General features: G+C 36.4%; 3 protein-coding genes across 4 annotated transcripts; 2 read left to right on the top strand and 1 right to left on the bottom strand.

The window, feature by feature from the left end:
* The first annotated feature begins 2,333 nt into the window (after positions 1-2,333).
* LOC107645320 (ABC transporter B family member 13-like) lies at positions 2,334-8,258 on the top strand. Its single transcript, XM_016349323.3, has 10 exons — positions 2,334-2,911; positions 3,470-3,524; positions 3,638-3,813; positions 3,917-4,117; positions 4,211-4,470; positions 4,563-4,876; positions 5,151-5,374; positions 5,507-6,278; positions 6,363-6,604; positions 6,832-8,258. Exons 1-10 carry the CDS (start codon positions 2,615-2,617, stop codon positions 8,050-8,052), a joined length of 3,762 nt encoding a protein of 1,253 aa, XP_016204809.1. The 5' UTR covers positions 2,334-2,614; the 3' UTR covers positions 8,053-8,258.
* A 243-nt stretch (positions 8,259-8,501) lies between these two features.
* On the bottom strand, positions 8,502-14,241 carry LOC107645321 (vacuolar protein sorting-associated protein 35B). 2 transcript variants are annotated; one of them, XM_016349324.3, is made up of 22 exons: positions 14,028-14,241; positions 13,854-13,950; positions 13,628-13,751; positions 13,350-13,541; positions 12,973-13,060; positions 12,714-12,770; positions 12,523-12,612; positions 12,303-12,425; positions 12,003-12,077; positions 11,876-11,935; positions 11,647-11,763; positions 11,307-11,543; positions 11,143-11,208; positions 10,846-10,935; positions 10,663-10,752; positions 10,393-10,482; positions 10,255-10,323; positions 9,966-10,046; positions 9,775-9,882; positions 9,460-9,563; positions 9,033-9,146; positions 8,502-8,948 (listed from the first exon to the last, which is right to left on the bottom strand). In XM_016349324.3, exons 1-22 carry the CDS (start codon positions 14,121-14,123, stop codon positions 8,738-8,740), a joined length of 2,379 nt encoding a protein of 792 aa, XP_016204810.2. In that variant the 5' UTR covers positions 14,124-14,241; the 3' UTR covers positions 8,502-8,737. The 2 variants fall into 2 exon arrangements, with proteins under 2 accessions (XP_016204810.2, XP_088347397.1); XM_088491271.1 differs by having other exon boundaries at positions 12,714-12,849; positions 14,028-14,167.
* Positions 14,242-14,252: 11 nt separating this feature from the next.
* Positions 14,253-19,736, top strand: LOC107646229 (protein FREE1). Its single transcript, XM_016350428.3, has 10 exons — positions 14,253-15,524; positions 16,419-16,505; positions 16,603-16,734; positions 16,956-17,087; positions 17,505-17,570; positions 17,655-17,765; positions 18,725-18,814; positions 18,977-19,007; positions 19,188-19,258; positions 19,362-19,736. The coding sequence occupies exons 1-10, from the start codon at positions 14,571-14,573 to the stop codon at positions 19,437-19,439; spliced, it is 1,752 nt and encodes a 583-aa protein (XP_016205914.3). The 5' UTR covers positions 14,253-14,570; the 3' UTR covers positions 19,440-19,736.
* The last annotated feature ends 477 nt before the right edge of the window (positions 19,737-20,213 follow it).

The raw sequence follows: 20,213 nt of genomic DNA, 5'->3' as shown, positions 1-20,213 counted from the left end.
TATATGTAAATAGCATATTTGATTCGATTTATATAAAAACTACCAATATATAATTTAAGATATATATTTGTGCAATTTTAAACTGAAATATTTTATTTATGTGATTTACTAATCTATTACCTACCTTAAAATAAAGTTAGTATTATTATTTTTAGTAATAAACATTATTATAAAGAAATTCAAAAAAAGACTTTAATTTAGTATCAGTGGCTAGCCAAAAGCATAAAGATATTAAAAATGTCTAACTAGATATACTTAAACTGATTTTCAGACTTATACACGAGAGAAAAGAAAATCTTAATTAGTTGTTTTTTTAATGAGATTTGGGTTTGAAAAAGTTAAGTGAAAGGGAAAGAATATTGTCATATTCAAGTGATGAATTGGGAGTGATCCGCCGAAATCAGAAATCGTGGTATGTTGGTCAATTGCAATGTATTTATTATTGTTATATCTAATTTTTTCTTCTACTGAATTCTAGCTTAATTGAATACGATTCAATCTTTCGAATTTAGAAAAAGTTTGACTTGGGATCTATAAACACTGTTGGGCAATTGATTCTTGACAGTTGTTAAGGCCTTCAAGCATCTCCAAACTACTCTCCATTTTATAGGAGCTAGAAAAAAAGACTTTTATATATATATATATATATATATATATATATATATATATATATATATATATATAATAAAGGAATGCATGGTGGAAATAAATTAATTATCTTAACTTCGGGACATTAATACATATTTTAAGAAGTAAGACAACAGATAAATATATATATAAATAAATAATAAACTAACAATAAAAGTTTACATATTTTAAGACCCTTGTTACAACTATTTATCTTTTATTTCATATTGTAGATACTCGTTATGCCTCTAAATTAAGTTAATGTACATTTCTTTATTCTTAAACAAGATGCAAAGTTCTATATATTTCATGAATCACGTGTCTTATTCAGTAGGGACAATAGATATAACATGTCAATGTGTATGAGACAAACACACACTCTTGTAGTTTGCTGTGAATAAAACTACAATTTACGTTTAGAGAGAAAAGACATGTTATTAATTCTCTTACACAATGTTTCAGAATTCCTATTATATAATTTAATTTGATGCAGAAGAATCGCCATCGTTGGTAAGGTTGTTAGCCATTGCCCATACTAATAATATAATAAGGCTCATCATCTCATAATGCAATTAATACAAAGTGACCTAAGCAATAAATCATAGGTGAATTATTATTATGAATATTGTAGTAAGGAAGGAAGTTTGTATGGGCAATTCAACTCACAAGTCACACTCTTTGAACCACAAATTCGGCATTGGGGTTGTTGGCTCTTAATGACTCGTATATATATGAGGTTTTCATTTCTTAATGCTTTCATAACCGATAACTTGCTTAGCTTCCTCCCATTTCTACTCACTATTTCTATCTTCCGAAATGTTTGGTAAACAAAGAAAATCAGCCAAAAACAGCTATAAATTGCCTTATTTAGCATTCATTAATTGTTGCGATAATTAATCAATGCTAAATAAGGTAAGTTCTAACTGTTTTTTTGTCTTCCTAGCATTACCGTGCTATCTTATTATCCCACAGAGAGAGGGATGGATTCATTAGAACATTATTATTTGTATCTTTATCAGGGTTTATAAAAATATTTAATTATTCTACTATGATATGCTAAATTATTCTTATAGTAAATTATATTATTTTACTAAAAAATATATAAAATAATACAAAAATAATATATATAAAAATATACAAATATATAATAATTAATTTTTTATATTCATAAATACTTTTGTTTATTGAATGAGTTTTGCTCATATAAAACCAAAAAATACTTGATAAAACTTCAAATTAACTACTTTTAAGCCCTTGTAGAAAATATATAATTTCTTTTTTTTTTTTGGACGGAATATAATTTCTTAATCAATTAAAGCATCAAACTATAACTATGTATATATTGTATTGTTGTTATAAATAAATCATGTAAATACTGTGTTTAGAATCATGATATATAACTAAAAAACAACTATTAGATCAAGCACTTATATATAGAATAGATATATTGTAATATAAAATAATACATGTATTTATCTACAACAAATATACTACGTAATTATTTTGGTGATTGATTTTTTTTTGCATGCTGTATTTTTCTTAAGTAAATAATCCTTAAGAAGATTTTACCTTAATAACAAAACAGCGAAACTAAATAAACCTTGTTTGTGTGCCTTTAATAAAAACAGCTACTTAACTTTGATGTATGTATATAAATAGTTAATTTAATAATTAACATAAAAGCTTCTAAACAGAGTCCTTAATGTATAAGTTTTGAATTTAATGAGACACTTTTGTACAAGCATATTGAACAAATATTTCATTAAATGGAATAATAATGCAAAAATACTTGTATGAAAATAGTTACTATCTTCCAAAATGATTGATTATATAGCCGATTTGTTAGTTGGCAATGCAGAATGGATGGTTGGTTGAGCTTTGATCTTACTTTATATTTATTGGCGGGAATGGACTAACTCAACCACACCCCACGAGTTTTCCATTTAGATCTTGGCTAACACACTTTTTTTTCCTTCAAAATCCAACAATGGAAGAACTGGAGCTTGCTTCTTCAGGTTCTCGTTTGGAAAAAGGACAAACAACATCATCTTTTAAGATGGATCAACAAAAAGATTCAAAATCAAACCAAATGGAGAGTGTTTCCTTCTTTGGCTTGTTTGCTGCAGCTGATTCAGTTGACTATGTGTTAATGTTCCTAGGAAGTGTTGGTGCTTGTGTTCATGGTGCTGCTCTGCCTCTCTTCTTTGTTTTGTTTGGTCGCATGATTGATTCTTTGGGACATCTTAATAGGGATCCTCACAAATTGTCATCACGGGTTTCTGAGGTACAATACATACACTTCTGTTTTTTTAGAGAAGAATTAAAAAGAATGAGACTAAGTGGGACTTAGAATATAGAGAGAAGATTTAAGTGAACTTCACTAACTTTTACAAATGATACCATTCAACTATATATTTATAATCCTAACTAGTATTATAACATTGCACTTAGGATTCATTTTATCGTGTGTTTAATTATATTCAAACTCAGAGAGTGAGTAACAGATGCAACTCTTTATACTATACATGGTTTTAAGGAAATAAATTAATGTTTTAAGTAGTGATAGCAACTAAACCCAAAATTTTATTATGGATTATGGATGAGCTCCTTAAATTTTCACCCTCAGTTTTAATTTTATCTCCAACCAAACGCACACTTGATAGTATCAAGAAACTTTCTGTTGAAAACAAATTTGAACTCAAAATAAGCTAATCTCAACACACACCAGTTCTTGTTATTCTGTCTGGCTATAAACTGTATATATAGATTTTGGTTGTGTAGACCTTCTAAATGCTTATATATGTAATCCTGTATATTAATGCTAATTCATTCTCCATTGCAGCATGCTTTGTACTTGGTATATCTTGGACTTCTTGTTATGGTATCAGCTTGGATGGGTACATTACATACATCTTTCCACCTGAACTTTCTTTCTTTCTTTCCAAGTAATAGACTTGTTTCCAAGATTCACAGCATATCATGATGATGACAACAAATTACTGTTCTTCAGGTGTTGCATTCTGGATGCAAACCGGTGAGAGGCAAACGGCTCGGTTGCGCTTAAATTACTTGAGGTCAGTGCTAAAGAAGGACATTAATTTCTTTGACAATGAAGCCAGAGATGCTAATATCATTTTCCACATCTCAAGTGATGCAATTTTGGTACAAGATGCAATAGGCGACAAGGTAACATGTTCATTTTGAAATGTTTAGAACTAAAATGAATAATGCTTAAAACAAGTCAAGGATTTTTATTTGATTGTTCCTATTTATGTTGAACTGAATGCAGACAGGCCATGCCATACGTTACCTATCTCAATTCATTGTTGGATTTGGCATTGGATTCACATCAGTGTGGCAGCTCACACTACTCACCTTGGCTGTTGTTCCATTGATAGCTGTAGCAGGAGGAGCTTATACAATTATTATGTCTACTCTCTCAGAAAAGGGTGAAGCAGCATATGCTGAAGCTGGCAAGGTGGCAGAAGAGGTAGTAAAAGATATGAAGCACAGATACACCAACAAAGCAACATGTTCATGTGTTACATAATCTATCTGAGATTTTCTTGTTTGCATGGAACAGGCAATATCTCAAGTGCGCACCGTTTACTCATTTGTAGGAGAAGAGAAAGCAGTTGGCACATACTCTAAGTCACTTGACAAAGCTCTTAAGATGGGGAAGAAGAGTGGTTTTGCAAAAGGAATTGGTGTTGGTTTTACGTATGGCCTATTGTTTTGTGCTTGGGCATTGCTTCTATGGTATTCTAGCATACTTGTGAGGCATCACAAGACAAATGGAGGGAAAGCATTTACAACTATCATCAATGTCATCTTTAGTGGATTGTAAGTCCTATGATTCAAAATGATAATCATAACTTATATAAGATGTATTATGGATTACAAAGTTGACTCTTTCTTTCTTTCTTTCTTTCAAGTGCGCTTGGCCAAGCTGCTCCAAGCCTTGGTTCCATTGCTAAAGGGCGTGCTGCCGCAGCGAATATCATGAACATGATTGCGTCTGCTTCGGACGTGGCAAAAAGGTTGGATGACGGCACTGTTCTGCAACAAGTGGAAGGGAAAATTGAATTCTCTGAGGTCTGCTTTGCTTACCCTTCAAGGTCCAATATGGTCTTTGAAAATTTGAGCTTCTTAGTCAGTGCTGGGAAGACTATAGCAGTTGTTGGTCCTAGTGGTTCAGGAAAGAGCACAATCATTTCCATGATTCAACGATTTTATGATCCTACTTCAGGTAATTGATACTACTATATCGGGTGAGGGTGTAAAATTATGATCAAACTGAGTAAAATCATACCTAAGACTCATCTTTGAATTTTTCACCTCTATTTTTACCAAAGTCACACCTGCGTTTAAATACTATCTCAATTCTGAGGACAAAAAATACAAAAACATTAAGATGCATAAACCTGACATATATCACACTTGATTGAAATAGTTCACAGACAGTTGTTTTATATAGAGTTGTGCATTTAGGAGGAGAGGTTAATGCATTAATTTTCACTTAGGTAAGATCCTGTTGGATGGATATGACTTAAAGAATCTTCAATTGAAATGGTTGAGAGAACAGATGGGACTGGTAAGTCAAGAACCAGCACTATTTGCCACAACAATAGCTGGCAACATTTTATTTGGAAAAGAAGGTGCTGACATGGATCAGATCATACAAGCTGCCAAGGCTGCAAATGCTCATTCCTTCATTGAAGGATTACCTGATGGTTATAATACTCAGGTGTGTTCACCGCACAATTAATTAAGACTACACTTCAGTTCCTCAAGATTAACTAAAGTGTAGATCTAAAACACTTTGATATCAGAAAATACGTATTCAAATTTGAAGCCTGATAATTTGTTTCTAACGCAGGTTGGAGAAGGTGGCACCCAACTTTCTGGAGGACAGAAGCAGAGAATTGCTATAGCTAGAGCAGTTCTCAGAAACCCAAAAATATTGCTTTTAGATGAAGCCACCAGTGCTTTAGATGCTGAATCAGAACTCATAGTGCAGCAGGCATTGGAAAAAATAATGTCAAACCGGACAACAATAATTGTTGCGCATAGATTATCTACCATACGCGATGTAGATACAATTATTGTGTTGAAGAATGGTCAAGTTGCTGAGAGTGGTACTCATTCAGAACTGATGCTGAAAAATGGGGATTATGTGAGTCTGGTGAGCATCCAGGAATCACAGAATTTCACACACTCTAGCTCAATATCACGCTCTGGAAGTTCAAGGAACTCCAGCTTTAGAGAACCTTTTGACAGTAGGAACTATCAAGATGTGAACACAGAAAGAGAGCTTCAGTCAAGTGATCAAGGCATGCCATTGAATGCGGCTTCTGTTCCGTCCATTTTGGACTTACTGAGACTGAATGCTCCAGAGTGGCCTTATGCAGCACTTGGTTCCATTGGTGCCATTCTGGCTGGAATGGAGGCTCCTCTCTTTGCCCTTGGAATCACACATATTCTGACTGTATTTTACTCTGGTTCTAAAATCAAGCAAGAAGTTGATCGGATAGCGATAGCATTTGTCGGATTGGCTGTTATAACTATACCTATTTACCTATTGCAACATTACTTTTATACTCTGATGGGAGAGCGCCTCACCGCCCGTGTGCGCTTATTAATGTTCTCAGGTACACTCCTACAGCTACAACAGAATTACTATTGTTACCTTTTTGGCCTGTTCTTGATAAATTTTCATATGATTTGAATTGTAGCTATCCTTACAAATGAGATCGCATGGTTCGACATGGATGAGAACAACACTGGTTCAATAACAGCCATGCTAGCTGCAGATGCAACATTAGTAAGAAGTGCTCTAGCTGACAGAATCTCTACCATTGTGCAAAATGTAGCTCTCACCGCAACAGCATTTGCCATTGCCTTCACACTCAGTTGGAAACTCACTTGTGTGGTTGTAGCATGCCTCCCCCTACTCATAGGGGCTTCTATCACAGAGGTTAATCTCATAAACCACTTCACTAATCTGCTTCTTCTTGCACCATGCTTAATGATTACTCATTTACTTTTTCTTTTTTTTGAAACTTGGTCTTATTTAGTAATTAACACCAGCTTGAAGCTTAAAAACTAAAACGTACTCATTTACTACTTCTATTTTAGTTTTAACTACTTTAGCTTGATTCACGTGCTAAATAGTAAATACCTTGACTTTCAACCTATATGCAGCAACTGTTTCTCAAGGGATTTGGAGGAGACTATAGTCATGCATACTCTAGAGCAATTTCTTTGGCAAGGGAAGCTATTGCCAACATACGTACCGTGGCTGCTTTTGGAGCAGAAGATCGTATCTCAATTCAGTTTTCCTGTGAGTTGAACAAGCCCAACAAGCAAGCACTTTTAAGAGGCCACATATCAGGTATCGGCTATGGTGTTACACAGCTGTTTGCTTTCTGTTCCTATGCGCTTGGACTTTGGTATGCATCCCTTTTAATCAAGCAGAAGGACTCAAATTTCGGAGATGTCATGAAATCTTTCATGATCTTGATCATCACTGCTCTGGCAATAGCAGAAACACTAGCTCTTACCCCAGACATCGTGAAGGGATCGCAAGCGTTAGGATCAGTTTTCAGCATTCTCCAAAGGAAAACAGCAATAAGCCCCGACAACCCCAACTCCAAGATGGTAACGGATATCAAAGGAGATATAGAGTTTAGAAATGTGTGCTTCAACTATCCAATGAGACCTGATATCCCCATATTTCAGAACTTAAATCTCAAAGTCTCCGCAGGAAAGAGTCTTGCAGTAGTAGGACAAAGTGGTTCGGGGAAGAGTACTGTGATTTCTCTGGTAATGAGATTTTATGACCCCATTTCTGGGTCTGTTCTAATCGATGAATCCGATATCAGAAGCCTAAACTTGAGATCCTTAAGGCTGAGAATAGGATTGGTTCAGCAAGAGCCAGCTTTGTTTTCGACTACACTTTACGAAAACATCAAGTATGGAACTGAGGAGGCATCAGAGATAGAGGTAATGAAAGCAGCAAGAGCAGCTAATGCTCATGAATTCATTAGTAGAATGCCAGATGGGTACAGAACTCAAGTTGGTGAAAGAGGGGTGCAGTTATCAGGAGGACAGAAACAAAGAGTGGCTATTGCTAGAGCTATTCTGAAGAATCCATCCATTCTTCTATTGGATGAGGCGACAAGTGCGCTTGACACGGTGTCAGAGAGGCTTGTCCAAGAGGCTCTTGATAAACTTATGGAAGGAAGAACTACAATTTTGGTAGCTCACAGGTTGTCAACTGTTAGAGATGCAAACAACATTGCAGTGCTACAAAATGGGAGGGTTGCTGAAATGGGGAGCCATCAGAGGCTGATTTCAAAACCAGGAAGCATCTACAAGCAATTGGTTAGTCTACAGCAAGAGAAGCATGGCCAAGGCCATTAATGGATTCATTTATATCTTTTACGTAAATATATATTGATATCTTCAATTCAAAGTATAGTGTGACTGCAGTATGTAACTTAAATTGAGGCATGGGATATATGTGATTGCCGAGCATGCCTAAGGAAAAAAATCAAACAATGAAACTGTTGATTGATACACACGAAGTTTAAGATAAAATTCAATGCTTATGATTGGTTTCTGCTGCAGAATAGTGTTTCAATTTCTGTATTATATTTAATCATCAAAGAACCTTAAGACATATCAGCTCACCAATAGCACGCATTCTTTACCTTTTAGGTGCACAAACGGCATGATTCCAAAGAATTGAGCATACACTGTTAAATTGATCCTTGATATCTAAACGTTCACTCTTTCATTTTAGTATATTTTATTTTGCCAATTCTTTCCACAACTGATAATATGAACTTTGAAGGAACGGAAAACCCTCATAACTGGAAACTTTTTGGATCATATGGCTTTAGCGGACATTAAACTACAAATGCCAATTTTGCTTTAGAATGGCAATGACGACACTACTGCGAACAAATTTAATGCACAAGTGATGAAACAAATGGCCATCACTACACCACTGCGAACAAATTTAATGATGAAACACTGTTAAAGCTACATGCTTGGTTTGTTGGCATTACTTACACAATATGTGCATCTTGAAAAACCAAGGGATTCAGACCTTGATAGATTCATATTTCTCACCCAGTATACCACCTTTCTGCTTTTGGAATTGTATGTACCGCAATGTGCTTGTAAAGAAGGGATCCGAAGTTGGAAGAGCAGATGTAGAATCACCTTGTATCTCGGTTGTGATTAATTCTATCAGCCCCTGAATCGTTGCACTTGTGATTTGTGGGTTTCCTTTCTCAAAATAGTATATGTACCTGGAACAAATTGATCAGTGGGTAAGTAGCCATGAAATAGAATGCTAACTAAGCTTCCTAGTTTTTATAGCACAGGTGACCAACTTGTTTAGTATTTCAACAAATAGCGTTACTGGACCACTGCTACCCCTTGCTACATTGGCCATTTGCTGCGCAGCATTTGCGATCCTCAATGCACGCTTAAGGCAAAGCAATACCCTGCAGTCAAGCAATCAAGCAACACCCGCACCCAAGCAGAAAAAAATAATGAAAGATGTCAATTTGAAGACTATTCATCATAAGTTTTCTGCCCGAGAAATAAAATTCCCAATTCTAAAAGCTTGCACAAATTATAGAGGCATAATCAGACAAGTTACTTAGAAAGACAAATACTTCTTCAACTCTGATGATATATTGAAAACAAGACATAATCACATAATTACTTCAGGAAACACACGTATGCAAAGGGAATGATACGAAGAAACAAACAAAGCTCGAGCCACTTAAACTCGGTAAGCCTTTCATAGCATACCTCTCTCCATCTTTAATACCATCTTGATCATCGACCCAGAAGAGATGTGAGCACGCATAAACTGCTCGGCACTGATCAGGTTTCTTCAAAAGCTTTGCCGAATACTGCAGAAAGAACAGCATTTCTAGTTTTAGCATAAATGCAATAATAAACTGAATAACAGTTGCGACAACCCATTTGTCAAGTGACCACACTCTGAGCACATGTTTTCTTTTTCTTTTTTTTTTTTTGTGTGTGTGTGTGTCTATATATATATATATATAACCTTGGTGGATAGAAAGAAGAAAAATGAAAAACAAGTCAAAAGGAACATACCCCTGTGGCCTTATGAGTTAACGTATCCCTGTTCTCGACTCCAAAGACGTTCATCCTCTGAAGTGTCCCAATAATAAGATGTATTGCAGTTACCTGGGCTTTAGAGTCCTGACAAGTACTTAGAAATAGATTAGTAATTTTCTTGATGAAATCAAGAAAATCGTAAAATGGATTGTCTTACTAAAACTTACCGCAATTTCTTCTTCATATAACACAAATGCTTCGGTGAAAAACTCATATGCAACAGGCTCAAGGTCACAGTCATTAGCAGCCTGATGGTCACAAAACAAATGGAAGAGGCAAAACATTTAGCCACTGAAACAGTTGGGCAAAATGAGAGACTTGTCATAATTAGCATAGAGAGTAAATATTGATGTTAGGAAAAATTTAGTAGCAAAGAGATTATAAGTCATGTCCTATACAGCCCATAAAAATCATTTCCCACACAGACTAAAGAGCTAACCCATTAATCAAGCCTACCTCAGCACATTGCAGGTACAATCTCAAGGCCAGTTCGGGAGATGATACAGAAGAAAGGGCTTCAATGATCTGCAACAAAAGATCTGTTAATTACCCCATCACATATGATTCTACACCAAGATTATACATTTAAAATACCTCATTTAAAAGCTGAAATATCTTTTTTGGTGTCGTTGGAACTTCTTCACCCACAACATCTCCATCTTGTCCTTGTAATTGCCTGACCAACTGCAGAAAAATATGATTCAAATTAGAGAAATAAGACAACTTAACGGAATTACATGGACAACTCAATTCAAAATTTCAAATACTACTCTACCTAACCCCAAAAGAATTCGACACAGAAAGTAAAATAAGTTCTAGAGATCAAACAAAGTGAAAGAACAGTGAATTGAGGAAGAAAGATACCCTAAGTGCAGAAAAAATAAGGGAAGGAACTGTGAAAGGTAAACGCCTTGGTCCTCCTCTCATAATGTGCTTCTTTACACTACATATTATCTGAAGGCCAATGCATCACAAGTTATAGGAATTAGAAAGCACGTAATATAAATACACCAACCAAATGTCATTTGAATTATATATTATTGTAACCTTAAACATTTCCTCTGGATCATTGTTATGAAGCATGTGTATGAGCCGAGCAACAGAATTTTGTTCTTCGCTGAAATCTTCTTCATCAACCTTAAAGGCAAGATGAGAAACAAAAGCACACGAATTACATTGAGCTTGAGCAAATATTATATTTATTTAGAAAAAAAAATTACACATGTAAAACCACCAAGTTTGGCATGCATTTTTTCGTATATAATTCAAATTGAAGAGTTGATTCAGCAAGTTGACAATTGAATCTTTATAGCAAAAGTCGAAAAATTATAGTCTCTCGCACACCTCATCCACAGTTGTGGCATCCAAATCTGTAATAAGCCCTTTTATTAATTCAAATAAAACTTCAACCTACAAAAGCAAAAGCAAGAGTAAAATGAATAATATGTGTTACACAGTCTTACTTAAAGATAAACTCATCATCTTGAGCAAACAGCTGAACAACATACCTTATCAGCAGTAGATATGAGAGTGTTATTCTTCATAATACTTTGGATAATAAGCATAGCCATCACTTTATTTGTTTGGTTATCAAGATGATCCATTACACGCGGATAATTAGAAAGTCTAAGGGCTGTCACAATATCATTGTATTTATCCAGTGGAGCACTTAAAAGTGCAACAACTTGCTTCGTTGCTCTATTATCAAGCTTTGGTTTTCCAGAAAGCTTCTTGACACATGATCCCTGCATAAATTCCAGAAAAGAATCCGTTTATCTAAGATGCAAATCATGACCCTTACAAAACAGGACATTTATAGGTGCTCCGGATGTTTGAAAAGTAATATACCAGCACTTGGTCCACATAATCAAGCCGATCAGGATGAACACGGAGAGTGAATGTCAGAAGAGAGACATGCAAAGATATTGCTCCAACAATAGGTATGTCAGCCTGTGCTTCTATCACCTGCATTATAATTTACAGATATAAAATAGATTGGTATCAGTTTCAACTTCAACAATCATTATGGCCAAGCTTTAATTGAAAATACTTCCAACACTGCACAATAAATACTTACCCTGCCTATTGCTGTGCTTAGTTTGGTAAAAGCTTCCACTTGCAGAAATTCGGGCAGCACCTATGTCAGAAATGATGTCAACAACATATGGAAGCTTAGTAAAATTCCAAAAATGTGTAAAACTTACTTCAGCATTTGAAGCAGCATAATTTGATAACCTGTCCATTAACTGAGATAGTATGGTCTTGATGTCTACTGTTGACTGCAAATGCAATCAAGTCAGTAAAATAGGATAGAGACAAGGTTTGAAGCATTCCAGAAATGTGATCGAAATGCCAATGGAAGACATGGAAAGGAAGAAAAAGAAAATTCCTATTACTCTACATTAGTGACCACCTGACCAGTCATCACAAAGTTCCCTTTTGAAAGAAAAAAACCTCAAGCCCATGAAGGGTCATCAATTTCCAATTTCTACCATGTTACCCACCTGCAGTTGGGGGTAAGCACCAAGAAGTGTCTCAAGAGTCTGCAAGTGGTACTCATCTGGGAAAACTTGGATTATGCACTCCATGAGGTAAAATTGGGCAAGCTCATCTTTACAATTGACAACCTGCTCAATATAATTTAGTCATTAAGCAATATTATAACCTTAAAGGCTTGCAATAAGAGGAAAAATATTTTTAGGAAGAAAAAGTACTTTATTAGACCTGCTCTAAGACACTCGGAAGGACAGTGTCTTTGTACATTTCAAGGTCCACACCCTCTATCTGACTGAGAATGTGAAGATTCTTTCCAACCTAATAATTGGGAAAAAAAAGTGAATTACTACTAAATCTATCAAAATGTATAAAATTTATAACACAATATTTCATCAGGTGATAGCAGATTTTCATATTACAAGATCGCGAAGCTCATTTCTTTCTTTCTCCCTCTTGTCTCTTATCCGACCAGGTCCCTGCAGACCAGAAAGCCCAATTGAAGGCCTAAGCTCAGGATCGCCAAAGATTAAGCATGATTCAGTAGCACCATAACACCTGCATTGCCAGAAATCATGTTCTCATGATTTATTTTTACCTCTATGGCTATGGCATGCAAGTACTGTGGTGCTATGCATCTCATAAGAGTATAATTGATAACAGTAACGAAGTTAAATAAACCTGATGTTGCAATCGAACCCAAAGCTTATTCATTTCCATGAAATTTTGTAGGATAAATTCAACAGCATCCATGACATTGCCCGAATCCCTGCAAGGAAAGAAGCTACTGAGTCGTTTAATTCTTGTTAACCCAAACATGATGCCAAAAATAAAACTTCCAATTTCATAAATTTCAAAGTTAAAACCATAGAGATTTTTACAATCCGGATGTTCAAATATCCAGCAAACTTTTGCAGTAAAAGTAAAAAGAGGCCATTCTTTCACAGAATAATTACTATTCTCGATTAAATTAGAACTACTGAAATCATTAACTGTTGTCGCAACCGAAAAAATATCAAAGAACTATGAATGCATTACCAGCCAATTAATGTGCTTACCCTTCTCCATCATATTCAGAGCCAATATCGGGTAACTTATCCTTGCTGATTTGAGCAAGGTAACTCCTCAAAAACAGGCCGCGAATTGGGTGCTGAACCGCACGACACATTTCCACCAGATCCTTAAGAACATCCTTCACAGGAGCATCCTTACACCTGAGGTACACCGACCCCACTGTGCAAAGGAGATACCTGGCAGCAAAATCAACAACCATTCAAGTTCAAAACATGACATAACATAGCACTGGCTTCATCGGAGAGATGAAGAAAGCACTTACAATCTAGGCAATACATTTCCAGCGTGCTGAACAAGCTCGTAGAGATCAAAAATGGAAACGCCATGCCTGCTCTCGTCTTTGAAGAACAATTCCAACCTCCTAAGCTCGTCGAACGCTCTCATATCTAATTCAACCACACGCACACCATAAATAAATAAAAAAGAAAGCATGATTTGAAAGACTAATTGAGTATGAATAGTTTGTAAGGGCAACAGAGGAATTGTACACAGTTCATAGTATTTGTGAGGGGAGAGCCTCGAAGTTCGAAGCTCGGAAAGCATTAGCGAGGAGTATTTTAAAGCGTCCCTGAGATTGTTGTCGTCCTGCGCGAAAACGCGAATAACAGAATTAGGAATAACGAGAAAAAGAAAAGCGAAGGATCTATGGGTGGAATACTGACGAGGGCGCGGTGCATGAAGAAAGCGTGATGTTGAACGCCGGCGATGCCCTCCGCCAGCCACTTCTCTTCATCGTCGATTCCATCTGCAACAATCATTTTCGGTTTTGGATGATCACTACTCTCAGATCTACCTCGATGATGCGGGTTTCAGACGTTGGAGTTGAATCTCGGGTGAAGCTCATTGACGCCCACCGTGGAGTTTTGTTTTTGTTTTCGTTTTCGCGGAATTACGTGTTCGTTTATTTAATGCAGGGTTATTTTGTCTAATTAAAATGTTATCGAGGTGAAAATAGTCATTTACCATAAAATAAAATCAAATTCTTAAATGATTGGATGAATATATTTTCCTTTTCCATGTTTGTTTAGCATGGAGTGAAGCTTGGCGTTGCGCGTCAACACTATTCCGATCACTCATTATTCCTTCTTCCAAGACAAGACAATAAGGACAAGAGAAGACCATAATCCCAGCCGAGAGCCTGTGAGAGAGTGATTATCATCTTCACCTGCCTCCATCGTCGAAAAGGTACGCACCTCATTTCAGCGATGCAGCAAGGAGATTACACCTCCACTCCATACTATCAATTCCCTCATCTCCCAAATTCCAATCCCAATCCCAACCCTAACCCTAATTCCGATCCACACTCAGCCCCTTACGCATCCGCACCACCCTTCTCCTCCGGTTACGCTCCCTCCGATTACACCTCTTACTACCCTACATATCCCCCAAATCCCGATCCTACCCCTGCCCCACCGCCACCCCCTGTCCCTGCCCCTGCCCCTCCCTCCCCCACTGCTCCTTCCTTCACCAATTTCCCTTCCTTCAATTCTCCATCCTTTGACTCTCACCTCTCGTACCAACAACCACCGCCACATCAGCATCAACCACCACCACAACAGCAACCTTATTATCCACCTTTCGATCAGCATCAAGCGGCTCCATCTCCGATCTACGCTCCTCCTCCACCACCACCACCCTCCGTTACGCCACCGTACTCCGCACCGTATAGCCACGCTGGATCTACGGTCCCTCCAGCTCCCTCCGCATACGATCCACCCTACGATAACAGTCCCGCCAAGTTCGATCACTCTGGCGCTTTCTTTGACGACGGCTACAACAACTTTAACCGTAGTAACCGTTCCGATTCGTATGGTAACCGACACGATGACGGTTTCAGCGGGTTTAACCGTGGTAATCATCGTTCTGATTACCGCGAGGAGGTGTACGGGGATGGCGTGTACGCTTACGAAGGAGGGAAGGTGGAACCGTACGGGTCTCGTGGAACCGCACCAAAATCGTCGACTTGGTCCGGTTTCGATGATTACGGGAGAGCGATCAGTCTTCCAACGGCCGCAAAGGAACCTTCCGGTGGAAGCAAGATTGTGAAGGCAGTGCCGAAGGTGGAGACGCGAGAGGATCCCGGAAGCGGGGTGCAGAAGTTCCGGGTGAAGCTCTTGGCGGAGAGTGGTGGCCAGAGCACCATGGATGTTCTGTGTCAGGTTTGAACTTACTCGTTAGCTGCATTACTCGGCTAATTGATTTCAATTTCTATTTCCGCATGTTTATGGGAGTAATTACAGTAATGTCTATAAAGTTAAGAAGTAGATTTTTATTATTATTATTTTTTTATGATATCTGCTATAATGTAAGAAATCTAGTAGAAATAATCAAGTGTAGATTATCGAAACGGTTGGTTACGGAGTTAATTGTGACTTGTGAGGGTTGAATCTCTGATGAGAATAGTAGGTGTTGGGTTTTTTCCTCTGATTACTGTTTGTTGTAATAATTTATTGAGCTTTATATGGAGCTGGTCTGCGTCTTTACATATAAATAGCCAACAGGTGAAATGTTTTTTGGCCTTTAACCGTTTAACCAGCGTAGGAGTTAGTTAACCGCATTTGTGTGATTAAATTAGTTCGGCACTTGTTTCCCTTTAGATTGGGTTCCCGTTTGAGTTTTCTAAAAATAAACAAATAAAAATAAACCCAACAAACAAACTTGGAAGAGATTTCAGATGACCTGACTTGAACCAGATCAGTCAAGATTTAATGATTTATAGACTTCGGATGATGTTGCTTTATACCTTAGGGTTTAGACACACCAAAGAAAGAAGGGTAATTCAGTTTAGAACATTAGACAGTTTGGTGATACACAAAAGTAATTCTTATACATTTTTCCCCCATACCTCTACATTTATTGTGCTTCTATGAAGATTTTAAGAATCTTTCGAGCTTGTGTAGGAAGTTATTGTCACTTTTTTCTTTGGGTCTTTATCTCGCAATTAGTATATTTTTGCTATTTATCCATTCATAATCATTCCATCTGTTTATGACTTTAGTTGTACTGTGGCTACTGAACTGAATTTGTGATTCTGTCTATGTTTGTTCTTTCAGATTGGTTTGGATGGAATTCGAATGCTGGAACCAAATACTAGTCGAACATTGAGAATATATCCTCTTGAGAACATAACAAGATGTGAGGTGAGCTTGTTCATTCCCTTCATGAAATTTTTACGCTGTCATCAAAATTAATATTTGTATCTGAATTTGTAATATTTTTACTAATTGGACTATGCAGAGGTTTGATTCATCTACCCTTGCATTCTGGTCAAAGAGCCCAGTGGACATTGAGCCACGACGAATCAGATTGCAATCCAATAGTTACACTACCAACACACTTTTGGATACTGTGACTGCTGCCACCATACAGGTATACAGAGAATTTCATCCTTTTGACATGTTCTCTATCGTATCTTCATTTTGTTGACACTATTCCCATTAATTCTCTAAGTTATTTTGAATCTCACATAAAAGATTTCTCCGTTGAAGAGCTTCTGCTCTTTCTTTTTCTCTGGTCCTTGTTTACTTAATCAAGATCGCTGAATTTTTTCCTGAAATTATATGTCATGATCTTTCCTCTTGTTTTTGCAGTACAAGGAAATGGGTGGAAGCAAAAGACCCACAGAATCGTTAAGAACTAATGAACAGCCTGCAGAAAAAAGGAAAGGATTTGGTGATTGGATGAATTTGATTAAACCTCCCAATGAAGAGAAGGATCATTGGGTAAGATGGATACTAGATCCAAATTTAGTTTTCTTGCTCCTTTTTCTTAACACCCTACCCCCCTTTCTCTCTCTCTCTCTCTCTCTCACACACACACACACACACAGCAGTCTCCTAAGGCTTTGTCAGATTTTTCTTCCTTTGAATTATTTTAATTAGTACTAGGATTCAGTGTGTTTTATGCTGGTAGTTGGTTGTGTTTGTTTGCATGAGCTGGTATATTGTCAATTATTGTTGTAACCCATGGTGTTTATTTCTTTCTACCCTTGGGAAAAGATCTTAAGTGTCTAAATAAAACTTAATCACGAAAAATGAATTGGTAAGCTGTGTTAATCTACAGCAGCATTAACAAGGGTCAATTTATTTATTTTCCATTTACTCAACTGGAGTTCTTATGAGGTTCAAATTATGTAATAGGTCCCAGATGAAGCAGTCTCGAAATGTACAGCATGTGGCACTGATTTTGGAGCTTTCAATCGCAGGGTTGATCTCCTCTCCCTTTTCTTTATGTATGCTTTATGTTTCTTGTGCTAGGCTGCTAATGTTGATCATATATGCTTCTAACAGCATCACTGTAGAAATTGTGGAGATATTTTCTGTGATAAATGTACACATGGTAGAATTGCTCTAACTGCTGACGAGAATGCTCAACCAGTACGTGTTTGTGACCGATGCATGGTATGCATAATCTTTGTTGACTTTTCTCTTCATCCCTTCTTCATTAACCAATGCATTGAATGTGTTTACTTTAGTAATTTCCGAATTGCTAATGCAACTAATGGGAGCTTTGTAGAATGGATATGGTTTTCCCCTAATCAGTGATCTTGCTTTACATTTTTTAACTTTTTATTTCTTCATTTGTTAGTTGATTCAGGATATTCAACAGTAGAAAATGTAGAGCCATGTAGTTTGACATTATATATATATATATATATATATCCAATTGTAATTATGGGTCACAACGTTAAACTTCTATTGCATTACCTATGACTTTAGTTTTGCCAATTCATCTTGTTGAACTTTAAAAATTTATTCACTATATTTTTTGCTCCAATTTTTCTATGCCCTAGGTTAGTATAACTTCATTTCTAAATGGTAGGAACTGTTAGGCTTGGAAGAAAGATTAAGCATAATGTTGGTCTTGGAGGAGGATTGATAAATAAAAGTAGTGAATTGCTGAATGGTTAAAGTTCTGGTGCACAGTTTGCGGTGTTGTTTTGCTACTCTTTAAGTTGAGTCAAGTTATTTGCAATTTTACCTTCTGTTTTTTCATGATATTTTAGTGTTTAGGTAGGAAAAAGGGGAAATATAGAATAAATACTCCAATTGGTAGGATATTGGAACGACATGGTGTGTGATAATGTGAATACCTCTTAGCCCACTTGTATAATAAGACCCCTATCCCTAGGCAAGGTCAGCTACATGTCAATGAAGCACCACACACACAATGTTGCTAGCACTAATTAAACTTTAAACAAGGAAATAAATTAGGGAACATGATGAAGTCAAGAATCAAATTCAATTATTGCTTGATAGATAATTGTTTCATTGAAATATTCAAAATAGATTTTGCTGACTTAAAAGCCATGCTTTGTTTGCATTCAAAAGACTTTGGTCTTATAGTCTTTGTTGTTTAGGCAGAAGTGACTCAGAGACTGAGTAATGCTAAAGAAGCAGCAAATAAACCAGTGTTGCAAAGTCATGAGGATCTTGCCAGGAAACTTCAGGTATATAGTAGTGCATGCCGTAATATGTCTTTCTGCTTCGTTTTTTAACTTTTTATTGCCCAATCAAGGTTTAAATTCACGTATCTGATTACTTTGGTTTGTGCACATGGGTTAATGAGCATGAAATACATGTTAATTTGTGTTATTGGTGAATTTTGGTAGGAGGAGCTGGAGAGGAATCGAAAGGCATCAGGTATTGTAATGAGTTCAACTCTTGGAGACTGGTCTTAAAAATTGTTCTTATGGTTTTGATTAGTTAATCAAACGAAGTAGCAGGTTTCAATGAGAATATGTTATATGGGTAGCTTAGTTGGAATTTCTTCCCAAACGGTAAGTTGATGTCTCTGGCTCATTCAAGTGCTCTGGTTCACAGGTTCCAAGTCTGAAGGATCTGGAAGACGGATGAAGGAAGTTGCATGTCCTATTTGCACTGTCCATCTGCAGGTTTGAAATATATTGATTGGTTTTCTTAGGAATCATTCCTCACTTCTCTTGAACATGAATGTTATCGTCTTCATTGGGGACTTAAGATGTGGCACTATTGCAGGTCCAGGTACCCAGCTCAGGTTCAGAGACCATAGAGTGTGGAGTTTGCCAGCACCCATTTCTTGTGAGTGCTCATTGATGAAGGTGTCCATATGTGTCAACTTGTTAACTTGTTTTAAATTCAATTTTTCTTATCAATCTCTTGCAGTCTAATAATTTTATATGGACTTTTATGTTCTGCGGTTTTTGTTTTCGGCGCTTCGAGCTTGGCATGTATATGTATACCTGTATTTTTATCCTCCTTAAAATGCTGCGATTTGCTTGTCCCTTTGTATAAAAAAGATGTAGATGGTGAACATGCATGTATAGCTGTGTCGATGTCTTGCAGCTTAACTGGTTTGAAACTCAATACCAAAAAAAACTGGTTTTGAAACAATGTGGTATCTATGTCAAGTGTTTTTGATATTCGGTATGTTGGATTAGAGTGAAAATGCATTTATCAGTTGAAATAATAATTAGGTCTCTGAAGATTTCGATCTCGCTTTGATCAGTTGGAAAAAAAAGTACCAATTTGGTTCTTTATGGTAGCAAATAGTGGATATATGATATCTTTTTGGCAATTTATCAACTAAAATTTAACAGTGATGTTTATATGTATTGTTAACTATTCTGATGTGTCTATCTATGAAAGATAGTCATGTAGATAATTTTTGGAGTGAAATTTTACCTGTTTTGATAGGATTTGTGATAAATAGAGAATAGTTAATAAAGGATATATGAAAACTCAAAAGATAATAAATGCTTTATTGTTCAAAATTGCATCTTTTTTATGTTCATGTGGTAGCAATAAGACATGCACCACGGTAGATAATGAAATATATGGACAATTTTATTTTATTTCGCACTATTTATT

Source organism: Arachis ipaensis, chromosome B6, assembly GCF_059453495.1.
Source record: "Arachis ipaensis isolate K30076 ecotype BB chromosome B6, ASM5945349v1, whole genome shotgun sequence".
NCBI classification, from domain to species: Eukaryota; Viridiplantae; Streptophyta; class Magnoliopsida; order Fabales; family Fabaceae; genus Arachis; species Arachis ipaensis.
This window is presented reverse-complemented; position numbering and strand designations above follow the sequence as displayed.

What these genes read in the sequence shown, in the direction of transcription:
- LOC107645320 (XM_016349323.3), top strand. Translation starts at nt 2,615, where the DNA reads ATGGAAGAACTGGAGCTTGCTTCTTCAGGTTCTCGTTTGGAAAAAGGA. An exon ending in TGTCATCACGGGTTTCTGAG is followed by an intron (nt 2,912 to 3,469) that starts GTACAATACATA and finishes TCTCCATTGCAG; the next exon opens with CATGCTTTGTACTTGGTATA. An exon ending in GCGCTTATTAATGTTCTCAG is followed by an intron (nt 6,279 to 6,362) that starts GTACACTCCTAC and finishes TTTGAATTGTAG; the next exon opens with CTATCCTTACAAATGAGATC.
- LOC107646229 (XM_016350428.3), top strand. Translation starts at nt 14,571, where the DNA reads ATGCAGCAAGGAGATTACACCTCCACTCCATACTATCAATTCCCTCAT. An exon ending in ATGAAGAGAAGGATCATTGG is followed by an intron (nt 17,088 to 17,504) that starts GTAAGATGGATA and finishes ATTATGTAATAG; the next exon opens with GTCCCAGATGAAGCAGTCTC. An exon ending in GAGGAATCGAAAGGCATCAG is followed by an intron (nt 19,008 to 19,187) that starts GTATTGTAATGA and finishes TCTGGTTCACAG; the next exon opens with GTTCCAAGTCTGAAGGATCT.
- LOC107645321 (XM_016349324.3), bottom strand. Translation starts at nt 14,123, where the DNA reads ATGATTGTTGCAGATGGAATCGACGATGAAGAGAAGTGGCTGGCGGAG. An exon ending in GTGCTTACCCCCAACTGCAG is followed by an intron (nt 12,078 to 12,302) that starts GTGGGTAACATG and finishes TTGCATTTGCAG; the next exon opens with TCAACAGTAGACATCAAGAC. An exon ending in TCATATCTACTGCTGATAAG is followed by an intron (nt 11,209 to 11,306) that starts GTATGTTGTTCA and finishes TTGCTTTTGTAG; the next exon opens with GTTGAAGTTTTATTTGAATT.